Source organism: Heterodontus francisci, chromosome 13, assembly GCF_036365525.1.
Source record: "Heterodontus francisci isolate sHetFra1 chromosome 13, sHetFra1.hap1, whole genome shotgun sequence".
NCBI lineage: Eukaryota > Metazoa > Chordata > Chondrichthyes > Heterodontiformes > Heterodontidae > Heterodontus > Heterodontus francisci.
Genome location: NC_090383.1, coordinates 104,452,317 through 104,465,058, shown reverse-complemented (window position 1 = coordinate 104,465,058; position 12,742 = coordinate 104,452,317). Strand labels below are relative to the sequence as shown.

General features: G+C 41.8%; 1 protein-coding gene across 6 annotated transcripts in view; it reads right to left on the bottom strand.

The window, feature by feature from the left end:
* Positions 1-12,742, bottom strand: part of slc30a6 (solute carrier family 30 member 6) — a 153,560-nt gene that overhangs the window by 40,050 nt on the left and 100,768 nt on the right. For all 6 annotated transcript variants that reach the window (XR_010976275.1, XM_068045317.1, XM_068045318.1 and 3 more), the window contains 2 exons: positions 3,547-3,595; positions 1,605-1,724 (listed from right to left, as the gene is read on the bottom strand). Coding sequence is in view for 5 of the 6 variants with exons in the window: in XM_068045317.1 (XP_067901418.1) it covers positions 1,605-1,724; positions 3,547-3,595 (169 nt within the window). In the remaining variant the exon portion in view is untranslated. The remainder of the gene's footprint in view (positions 1-1,604; positions 1,725-3,546; positions 3,596-12,742) is intronic.

The following is a 12,742-nucleotide window of genomic DNA, read 5'->3' as shown; positions in this document are numbered from 1 at the left end:
GCGGCAGATGAGACACCAGCAGATGTTGTAGCTGAGATGGAGGTGGGAAATGCTGTGGAGAAGGAAAGAACCAGCCTTACTGATTGACAGTGTTTTGGGTTTGAAGCTCAATTCAGGGTTGATCAGAATGCCAAAGTTTTCTGTCATTTGGCTCAAGCTCAGCAAATGGCTGAGAAGGGGGATGATGTCAGTGGCAAAGGAATGGAGCTTATGGCAAAGACCAAAAATGATGGCTTCAATCTTCCTGATGTTCAGCTGGAAGAATCTGACTCAACTGATGATATCAAACAAGCAGCCTGACAGCAGAGATGGCTGTGAGGTCAAGAGAAATGCTGGAGGTACAGCTGAGTGCCATCAACATACATACAGAGGCTGACACTATGGGCTGAATTTTATCAGCACGCTCTGCTCTGCGGCAGCCCTCCGACATGGAAGTGCTGCCGCAGCCCCGCAATATTATGCGCGGGGGCTGATTTAAATGGAGGGGACGGAGCAACCGCCCCTGATGACGTAGAAGGGGCAGAGTGGCTGCTCCTGAGGTAGAGGGGGAAGCCACCACGTCCCTGGCGTGCGGCGCCATTTTTACAAGGCTTCAAGCCCTCCAGGATATATTTAATTATTTAAGGTGGTCAGCTTAGAAAAATGAATAACCTTTTAGTTTAACATTGAATCCCCTCTCCCACCCACTGAGTCGTAAACACATATATTGACCCAACCCCCCCGCCCAAAATACACACTGAAATTCTGAACTCCCACACCCGCGCAACCCCCCCCACCCCCCTGAACTCCAGTATCTTTGACCCTCAACCCCTTCCCACCATCCCCACAATCAATACGAATAGTTTTCCCCGCTCCCTGCACCCCTCACCACCCCCCCCGAACCAGTGTCTCACCTTGGAACTCCAATGGAGTTCCGAACGCATGCGAGTTGCAGCCAGTCGGTTGTAAAATTGGCATGGGACAGCCTGCGGTCGCAGGTAGGTTAGTTTGCATTTTAATTCATTTCATTATTTTAACGAAGGCCCTGTCGCTTGGTGGTGGGGGGGCTGCATCAAGGCCTTGCTGTCGCCGCTAATATCCAGTGGGGCCTTCTCAGCGTCATGGGTCGAGGTGGACCGCTCCCGCTAGCATTTTACAGACCTCCCTGCCATGACCCACAGCGTTGAGGGGCTGATAAAATTCAGCCCTATGTCTGCAGATAATATCACTGCATGCAGAAAAGAAAGAAAAACAGTATGTTGGAGGCAGCTAAGGATAGATCTCTGTGGGGGGGGGGGGGGGAGACTCCAGAGGCAACAGATCAGAGTAGAAAAAGGAGAAAACTATGCTTGAAGTAGACTGGCTGTGTGGCATAGAGCCAGGCAAAAGCAGTTCCATGGAACTGGACAATGGATGAGAGACATGGGGGAGAATAACTTGGTCAACTGTATTAATGCTGTGGAGTGGTCAAGGAGGACAAAGGATAACACACTATATTATTTCCATTTTAATATATTGAGATGTTTAATTCTGATTCAGAACTGTGACTGTATTTAACACACCTCCATGGTTTATTTTCATATTTCTTGAAGATCAGACCACAATGTAGAATGTACATCACTTACTTTATTTCAATCAGCATGTAGGTGATGCAGAGTGCCAGTGCTCCTGCAAGGTCAATTAGGACAAATGGGTTCATGCGAGGAAGCAAAATGCTGCTTAAACTTGGAATTATTCCACATAAGCTGAAGATAAAATATAATTAAGACTTTTAGAAACAACCCATTCCTGAAACTGTAGTTTTACAATTTTTGGCAATGCAATCTTCATAAGTATGACAACTTTAAGTTTTTTTTGGTTTAACTACTTTATGGACACAAAATAACAATTTTAAAGGTATTTGCTTTTCCCCACACCATTCGTTATCCCAAGTAACTGATTCCAAGAGCTACAGTTCTGACAACAGTCACCAGAAGCTGTGCAAGAGCAGCCTAGAGTGTTACTTGCTCTGAATTTCCTTTCTTGTAGCTAAATACTAAAGCTCCCCACTTCCCAGTGTGATCGTGGAACAAACAGGTTGGCAAATTGTGTCCCATTACACTGCGGCTAATGTGCTGCAACACCAGTCTGGCCAAATAATTTGGCCCCTCCATTTTTTTCCAACATATTTCTTGCATCCAATGCATTTTAGCCGGGCACTGTGTGAGACTTGAAAATGTTACTCATAATCAAGTGTAAATGGATGGGAATGATTAATACTTATACAGATGGAAAAAATTTTCAATTTGCTGTACTACTCTCTCCAACCCACCCGCAAGATAATAGAGAATGTGTGATTGAGAGGCAGTAATCTGATCCAAGGATGATGATGCAATCATCTTCAAGAGTGAAGCTTTAGTGCTTTATAATTATCGGAGTATGACTATGAAATTACAGCCTTGAAATTACTCCAGGGTATTTATTTTATGTATTATACTGTATACATTATATGTATTCAAGTTTTGACCCTTTTCATAAAATACAGATGCCAATGGCTACTGTGCTCTGTGCCATTAAAGCACAATGATATCCATGCTTACTTACAATGCGATCATATAAAATTTATGGCAAATGAAAATATTTACACAGTATTAAATGTATGTATACTTGCTGTTTAACATACATCAATGAAACCAACATGAAAAATACATTTCTCAACTACAGGATTATCTCCTTGCCCAAGGAGAGAGCTTGCAACTACAGCACAAACTGCTCAAATGTTTGATCTTTAGCAGGTGGTTTTGTAAAAGTGCAGTCCACTGGGACACATTATTAGTTAGTATGCCCCTACTCAACAAGGTTAATCTTTATCTAAAAATCACATTAATCTGCCAGATTGTGAGGAAAGAACAAATTACAGCAACAATTACCCTTCAGCTACTTCAAAAACTTCTAATTTGGCATCTTGTAGTAAGATCAAGGTATTTAATTTGGGTTTTGAAGATGGCTTAAATTACACCCTTCTGCACAATGATTCTTTTGTGGAATGGAGACTTATATTGGAGGCTTATTTTGGCTGCAGGTATGCTGCTCAAATTACCTGCGCTAGTAAACCTAACTACTTTGATAACACCCCTCAGCTGTACTCACTAGCTCTCACATTGTCAGAAAGTGCCAGATAAATTCATTTTAGGCAATGCTGGCGTTACTCTCTTTTTCAGGGGTCAGCAGAAGGTCGCGTGAATCAGCATTTCTAAATTTACTTTCTATAACAAAATGTCTGTTTTGGTCTCCTAGTGCAACAGAGGAATATTCCTTTCATGTTATGCTGACTGGGGGAAATCAACTGATTACAACATAACTGTGATCACCCATAACCATTTTCTCCCCAACAAAAGCAGTTTTCTTGCAGATCATGTTTTATGATTGCACACTGACCAAACTAATAAGGTTGAACACAAGAACTTACCAATGTCTCAACTGCCTGCCATGGAACTGACTAAATGTCATGGACATGAAACCTTAACTCTGTTTCTCCCTCCTCAGACCACCTGAGCATTTTGTTTTTAATTTCTAAATCACTCTTACCTTCGGCTTAGATCAGCAACATGTTCCTGGAGCCAACTCGTACTAGCAGCTGCAAAGACAGTAGAAAGGTCCATTAGGTTCCTTTTCCTACTGTTGTCTGTAAAAAAACAGCTTGAAGAACTGCAAGTTGAATCCAAGAAGCTGTGCTTTTACTTTGCTATAAGAAAAGATTTGTTTATGGTCTTCCAGTACTAGAGTATATTCCTTTCTTGTGGTTGACTGGAGAGAAATCAACTGATTACGACATTACTATGGTTACTCATAATAGTTCTTTTCCCCCTTTAAAGAACAGTTTTATTGTACAGCATGTTTTACTACTGCATGTTGGCAAAACCACTAAAGCTGAAAAGATCTACAATCTGCCAATGTTTCAACTGTCTGCCACTGAAGTGCATGAAATAATACTTATTCTAACGAAATCATCACCCACTTCTAATGGAAATATATGTATTGCTCATACACTGCCTGAAAAGACCATTAAAGTTTACTGCAAGTCTTAATGTAGCCTATCTCTCTTCAGGATAAGGAATTAAGACTTTTTTCTGTATTTCTACGCGTTGTTCTTGAGCGTTCATGAGGACAGTTGGGAATCTGTTGCGAAGTTTCATCATTGTTTGAACTGAGAAAGGATCACACCAGAAACAATCTGGCTTTCAGAAAATGACTGACCGTTGTGCATTTTTACTATTTTCTATTCTATTGCTTGTGGGTGAGACAACTGCAAAAGTGTGGCTCAGGTGACTCTCTGATGGAAAAGTGCCCAGATTCCACTCAACAATTACGAAAACACAGCTGAAAAAAAAATATGCAAAAACAAATCCGATCAAAATGCCAGCCTAACCGTATCTCCCCTTTGCTGAGCGCGGTTTGCAATTTCAAACCTATTTACTCCTTTTTTGCCTCATTCTTAATTTCATTTTGCTTGAATCTACTTTTATTCATTTAAAAAAAAAAACGCTTTTCCTTAGTCATATCAAGTTTCAGCACATAAAAAAATGCTTGTGTGTGTGTTTGTGGAAACAATAAAAAAAATTTTTTTTTGTGTGTTTCTGAAGAGGTAATGTTTTCTAAACCACTAAAATAAGTCTTCAACCTCATTCAAAACTGCAGTCCAGAGGGTAGGGTCACTGGGCCATGCACCACATACTTTAGAGAGGGCACACAACCTCTACCTAATCTTTGAGGTAACTGTGTGTAAGAGGGTCTGACTAACGACTCGTCTTTTGATTGTGTCCTTTACTACAATGGGGTGATGCTTGAACTCCATGTGACAATTGCTCACATTCATGTCATATTGGACCATCACAAATGGCGAAAAGAGACACCAGTACTTGGGGCTAGTTTCACATCCAAGAAGTTAAAATAGTTGTTCTATTGGATTTTGTTGAGGTTCCGACATCAGGATCCGTGATGGAGAGCAGGGGAGGGTGCGCGCCGAAGACTGTACCGGCAGCTGCTGGCCACGGTGTCCGACACTGGGAATGCTAGGCCCAGTCTTCCCAGCAGCAGTGAGGCTCTGTGACAGACCCCCCCCATCCCTGAGCGATGGGATCGGGCTTTACATTTTTAAATTGAGCAAATGAATCTTACTTGCTGCCTGGGAACTTCTGAGCAGCAGCTGGCACTCAGGTGCCTTCATTTTCATGTTCAGGGAAAGCTGGTGCCAAGGTGGGGGAAGGAGGAACTTAAGATTTTTGTGCAGTGGTGGGACTTGTGGGGGGGGGGGGGCAGGAAACAGGGTCTGATTGGCATTAATAGCGTTGTGGTGGGGGGGGGGGGGTGGTGAAGGGGAAGGTCAAGCCTTACAATTGTTTCTGGGGTGGGGGGGAAAACGACGAAACATTTAATTGATATGTTGGGGGGGGGGGGGGGGAAGGAAGGGGCAATAGTTTATTTTGCAGTGCATGGGCAGGGGGTAGGCTTTTAAAAATTTAATTGTACCAGCAGGGCTGGCTGCCCTTTAAAAAAGGCACCAGCGGCTCCACACAGGTAGCTGACGCCGTTACCAGCGTCGCAGAGCCCGCCCCCTTCATGAGATTGGGGGTGTGTGGCCTGACTGGTGTATTATGTTGGGCCACCATGCAGTAAATCACGATGGCACAGCGGCGGTGGCCCACTATTTCCTTTGGTCGCTGCTGAAAATTCGGCCCAATGTTTGTCAATTACTTTGAAAATTAACATTTTCACAATGTCAAGATTCATGAATTGATTAACAAAACCTAATGTCTGAGCAATTTAATTTTGTTGCAGTAATAACCATAAGAATGAAGTGGATAGAGATAATTACTTTCATGCATTAAATTGCTCCAATAATACAATGGTAATGTGTTTTTAAACCTTAACGCAAAAAAGTAACAGACCCATAGCACACTTGGTCAAGCCAGCATATAAAATGAACCACAAAGAGGAATTTACAAGTCTGATTGCCTATTTTTTTTTATTCTTTCACAGGATGTGCTGTCGCTGGCTAGGCCAGCATTTATGGCCCATTCCAAATTGCCCTCGAGAAGATGGTGGTGAGCCGCCTTCTTGAACTGCTGCAATCCACAGTGCAGTTAAGGAGTTCCAGGATTTTGGGTCAGCCAGGATGGCAGCGGATCACTGCAGTTTGCATCAATGTCCCTGGATTAGTGAGCGGAACAATTGGTGCAGATTCTCCAAAAATGGTTGCTGTTGAATGAAAATATTTATAGATTGAGCTTGGCTGTGATGTTTGCCCCCCTTGTTACCGTGGTTTAATATCCTGCAAAAACTCACTGTCCTGGATCAAATCTGAAGGCCAGTGACTTGGCTGAAGCACTGGTCCCCATCTTCAGGAGAAAATATTTAAACTAAACAACAAAAAGACTATCTAAGACCAGTATCAGAATATTGGAACAAAAGTAAAATACTGCAGATGCTGGAAATCTGAAATAAAAACAGAAAATGCACTGGTCTGAAAAGTCAACTGTTTCGCTATCCACAGATACTGCCTGACCCGTTGAGCTTTTCCAGGGAAGAGGCTATTGCCTCATGATGTGCCATCAGATTTCCAAAACAGAATCCGGTATTCTGATACAAAAAGAGAAAATGCTGGAAAAGCTCAACCGGTCAGGCAGTATCTGTGGATAGCAAAACAGTTGACTTTTCAGATCAATGCATTTTCTGTTTTTATATCAGAATACCGGATACTATTTTGGAAATCTGATGGTACATCACGAGGCAATAGCCTCTTCCCTCAAAATGATTAACTGGATGGTGGAGTTATTGGAGTATACTTAATGATTTATGACAAACTGACCATGATTTCAAATTGCTGTTGTGCCTTGCTTGCATTTTAAAAAACTCTGCTTAAGAAAGCTTGAAATTGCTCTCACGGTAGCTGTCATTCTGATGTTTAAATATTAATGAAGTTTGTAAAAGTATTTATCTACCAACAAAACAGATTGAATGTGGCAATATTTTCATATGCTGTTTTGATAGATTAATCAGAGACTGACGAGTAAGCTCCTAATCTCTTATACCTTCCGTCTGATTAGACCCAAGATGACATCTAGTAAGGTCATGAATACTCAATTGGTTAACACCAGCTGGGTTCAACTAAAGGTTGCACACAAGTGATACCACACTATAGGAAAGATGTTGAGGCAATAGAGAAGGGACAGTGCAAAGCAACTAGGATGCTATTTGGTATGATTAAGTGTAAATATAAAAAAGGTCTTAAATAATTGGGGCTGCTTTCAGAGATTCCTAGCTAACGTGATAGAGGTGTTATGAGTGCTTCCATTTTTTTTTGTTAAATTTTGAAGATTTGTGGTTTAAAACTGAAAGGGAGTCCATGGAATTTTTTTTTTTACACAAAGGTCACAGAGGTTTGGATTGCAAACAGTTACTGGAAGGCACCTGTTTTCAGATAAATTACCGAGCAGGGGTTGTTTTTGTCTTGGGGATAGATATTTACAAAATGACAGGTCAAGATTTATGGGGGTCAGGAGGCTTGATTCTTGTCCCATTGATTTTGGTTTCACTTTGGACAGTGAGTTGGCTTGAAAAGACAGTGGGAGAAAACTTGCCAAGAGAGCAACATCCAACTCAGTCTGTTCCAGCTCTTTGAAAAAGCCTGCCAGTTTTCCATCTCTTAAGAAACTGAGAAGCAAGTGTAAGAAACTGTGTTACGACCAGGTGAGAAATGTGTCTAGGGGTCTTTTGCTGTCTTCACCTGGTCTTATTGTAACAGGATTATAATTTTAAACACAGTGTTTTAAGCTCCCCCTTTGTGAATCTTTGTTCACAGCTTTCCAATTATAAGGCAAAGAAATGAGCACAAACAGGTTTTCTGAGGTTTAAAGGAGAAAAGTGAAATTTGTTAAAACTTAAGACTTAAACTTGAATACGGTTCACGTTTACTGATAGACGATGCGCCCACATAGCATGCACATGCAATATACACATGCAAATAGGGACAGAAAGGAAAAGAGGAAAATATAGTGGTGGGGGGGGGGGGGGGGGTTTGAGGCAATATCAGAAGAGTTTCTTGTTTACTGTGCTGCGAGTTCACTTGATTGTAGGTAGTCTTGCTGCTCGTTGGGGTCCAGTGTTCTTCTTAAAACTTGTTCACGTAAGAGACTTTTCTCTCTTTGAGGCTCACGTGCTTTCACAAGATTCAGTTCTGTGGGAAAGAGATGGAGGCAGACAGGACTGGAGAGGAGGTTCTGTTCCAACCAGGAACAGACAGCTTTGAGTTCAAATCCCTTGTTGGAAGTTCAAATCTCAACAGCCAGTCATGTGACTAAAACTGGTCTGACCACTTCTTCTGTGTTTGTGGATTCTGCTATCTTAGTCAACCTGGAATGCTAACTCCCCCCCACCTTAAAACGGCTGGTAATCAAAAGTCCATTACTGACTGAATGGGTCAGGGAATGGTCCTTTGTCCCTTGTTCCAATTCTGCTAGTTACTATGGAAATATCTTTCCAGTCAGGGGCTTGCAATTTTAAGTTTTAATGCTCATGTGGCAAAATCATGTGCGCCTCAGCGTTGGTAGCTGGGAGGTCTGCCTGACAAACTGCCTGAAACCTGTTCCTGCATTTCCTTGGAAAGTCTGCCCAAACTGACCTTCAACTTCACCTGACAAGAACTGTTCTAAGAAGATCCCAGTGACAACCAACTATGTATTTGGGACTCCAAACCAAAAAGGACTTGACATCTTTTCATATCTTCTCTCTTCTTCAGGTAGTTGCCAGTATTTTGGTCAACAAATTTTTTTGTACTAGAGCTCTAAAGATTACATCTCTATTTTTTTGGTTAATCGGTGTGGGTGCGTGTGTGGGGGTGTGCATACGTGAGGGGCTAAGGTAAAAAGGGAACTTTTATATTTTGATCTGTGTTTATGCTTTGCTTCATTACTGGTTAAGATTTGATTTTGAATAAACTGAATGTTATTGTTTATTAAAGAAACCTGGTTGCTATGTTTTGTTCTGGGATAAAAATAGATTCTATGATTGTATCGGTAAGTGGAAAAAAATGTAAATGCAAGTTGTGACCTGTGGAGAAGTGGAACTAGAACAAACAGTACACTCTTCCCACTTTAGTCGTAACATAGAACTGGGCGCTCTTTGTGGGATAATCCAACGGCAATTACGTACAATTGTAAGTGGGGTAAAAGTAATTGAAAACAGGAAACAAAAAAAAAAAACGGTTTCTCGTGCAGTAGATTAAAGTTTACTGTACCGGACTGTCTAAAAGTTGCTGTGACTTTTCTGGGGAAGAAGGATGTATCCGAGTGATTTGAGAAACTTAATCAAGGTTAGACTAAAGGATTTGGCAGAACTGCAGGCGTTAGAGTTAAAACCAGGAGCTAAGAAAGCAGACATAATTGAAGTAGTAGCACATCATTTGAAATTGGAAGAAAAAAAAAAAAAGAGGGTAGTGCAGTTGAATTAGCTAGGATTCAGTTGCAATTGGAAATGAAAAAACTTGAACAGGAACAGGAAATGGAAAAACTTAAGCTTGAACAGAAAAAGGAAGAAAAAGAATTGAAAAACTTGAGCTTGAAAGAGAACTGACAACTAAGAAGCTTGAATGTGAAAAAGAGAAAAGGGAAAAAGAGAGAGCATTTCAAAGAGAAAGGAAGGAAGGAAATTCAAAGTTAAAAGGATGGAACAAAGGGATGGTCTTGACTCCAGTGAAAGTTCTGGTGAGGAAAGATGTACCTCCAGCCCAGTGGACAGCTATTTAAATTTGTGCAAGCCCTCCCTAAGTTTGAGGAAAGGGACGTAGAGACATTTTTCATTTCTTTTGATAAGATAGCCAAACAGATGAAGTGGCTGAAGGAAAGCTGGACATTGCTTATGCAAAGCAGGTTGATGGGCAGAGCTCATGAAGTTTATGCCATGCTTTCTGAGGAGGTTTCTGCAGATTATGAGATGGCAAAAAAAGGCTATTCTCACTGTATAGGAGTTAGTCCCTGATGCTTACCGGCAGAAGTTTCAGAACCTCCAGAGATTGTCTGGGCAGGCTTATATAGAATTTGGGAGAGTAAAGCAAATCAATTTTGATCGTTGGATACGGGCACTAAAGGCAGAGGCTAGGTATGAGAACTTTAGGGAACAAATTCTCCTGAAAGAATTAAAAAATTCACTCCCTCCGTTAGTAAGAACCCATGTAGAGAACCAGGAGGTTTCAACGGCCAGACAGGCTGCGGAAGTTGCTGATGATTACAAGCTTGTTTATAAGCCCAAACCCTTTGTCCATCATCCCCACAAACCTGAGAAGGATAGAAGGTGGGAGGGTGAAAGGAATGCCAAGTAGCCGGGGACAAGAAGGGACAGCTAAGAACGCCCCAGGATCTCCTCCTCAGGCCAAAAAGGAAGATGCTGAGTGTGGAAGTGAAGTCCACAAGCCTAAATGTTACCATTGTCACAAAGTGGGACTTTGTACAGAATTCTGGAAGTTGTAGGGTAAACCCATGGTACTTATTGGGGTACACAAAGTCACTGTAGAGAAAGGGACCCTGACCAAGAGTATGACAGATGAGACTGTAGCTCCGACTGCAGACGTAAAGACAAGTACAAAAACCGTTGAGTGTAGGGGTCATGAATAAGATACCTGAATGTTGTGGGGAATTCTTGTCAAAAGGAAAAATAACTCCTTATCCCTCAAGTGAGGCAGGTAAACCTATAGTTATACTTAGGGATACAGGAGCCACCCAAACTCTTTTCTTGGGAAAAGGCATAACATTTCCACCAGGGAGCGCACTGAATGCCAAGGTTTAGTGAATGGTATTGGCGGGGTGTATACACCCATACCTTTGTATCGGATGCACCTGGACTGTGACCTAATGTCTAGAATGGTAACTGAAGGAGTTGTCCGTAATTTGCTAGTAGACAGAGTTGACCTACTCTTGGGGAACGATTTGGCCGGAGCGAAGGTAGTAGCTTCTCCAGTAGTCACGGAATAAACCAAGTGAAGTTGAAGAGACAGAACAGTTGCAGGAAAAGGTTCCAGGAATTTTTCCTCCACGTGTAGTAACCCGAGCAATGGCTAAACAAGTTCCACTGTCGGAAGTAAAATTGGCACCACAGTCAGATAGCCGAATATCTGAAACTTTCTTTGGGAATTTGGATATGAAGGAAATGTTGAATAAGGCTTCTCTGATCAAGGCTCAGCAAGCTGATCCAGAATTAAATAAAGTGGCACAATCAGTTCTAATAAAAGCTGAGGCAAAAGGAGCTTCAGAAGGCTACTGTATTAAAAATAGGATTGAGGAGGAAATGGAGTACTCCTCACAGACCTGCAGATGAAGGGTGGTCGGTTGTTCACCAGATAGTGGTACCGCCAAAGTATCGTCAGGAACTATTAAGGACAGTGCATGAAATTCCTATAGCTGGACATGTGGGGATCCCGAAGACCCAATCACGTACAAGTTGACATTTTTACTGACCAGGTCTTTCCAAGGACGTGGTGCAGTTTTGTAAAACATGCCATATGTGTCAGATTGTGGGAAAACTGCAACCTGCCATAAAACGGGCACCTCTAATTCTATACGAGGTTTTGGGGAACCATTTATTAGGGTGTTGGTAGACTATGTAGGATCTTTACTGAAAACAAAAGCGGGACACCAATATATACTCACTGTCATGGATATGGCTACTCGGTTCCCAGAGGTCATTCCCTCAAGAACAATTTCTGATAAGGTAGTGGTAGAGAAGTTACCCCAGTTCTTCACTAGATATGGCCGTATTTTGTAGCCCTGAAAAGTGCCCAGTCTACCTCAAATTACCCTGGAAGGGTAATGTATCCCAAAAATTTCAGCAACAGGTAAAGCTGGCTGTTTCACGCTACTACTATGCAGTAGCAACACGTGTGGTGTTTGCCACTAATAGGATGCTGCCGTCAAGTCAAAAGGACATCCTGCCTATCACACAAATGAGTAATGTGATGTATGAATTTCAATGCCAATGTGATGCTAGGTATATAGGCCGTTGGTCCCAAAGACTTGCGGATCGTATCAAACAACATGTCCCTTCTGCTGTTCACAATGGGCAAGGTATGGACCGTACCCAACCATACCATGCTTGCAAAACTCAAAACAGTGTCCAACATTAGATGTGATTCCGTGATTGGACAACATTTGCTAAATAATCCATAGTGTGCTAAGAATTACACTGACAACCAATTTAACATTGTCAGTAGGGCTCGCACTGCGGCACATTAGCATGTACTGGAAGCTACATACAATACACAGGGCTCTGTTCTTTGCAGAAAGACAAAGAGAATATGTACAAACATTGCACCTGTAATTGACAGCCATTCGTTAGTTCATTCCTCAGGCAATGCCTTGAACAATCAGAGTCAAGCTGCCTGGTTTAAATTTCAAACAAAGCTTGGCAGTTAACCGTCAGTCACTGTAAACTGGTACATTCTCCATGGTAACGCCTCTACCAGTCAGAGCTCACTTGCCAACCAATCAGCACTCTCTTCTCATGCAGTACAAATTGTTGTTTTCCCTTACATTGGTTATTCTTGTAGATTGTCCTGATGAGTGCAAGACAAAAAGCTTTGACAACATGTCTCCATTTTCAGCAATACTCAAGATATGGATTACCGATTGAGATTCAGTTGGATCAAAGTTCCAATTTTATGTCAAAAATTTTTCTTCAAGTTATGGGTAATTTGGATATAACAGTTAAAATCTTCAGCGTTCCACCCATAGACACA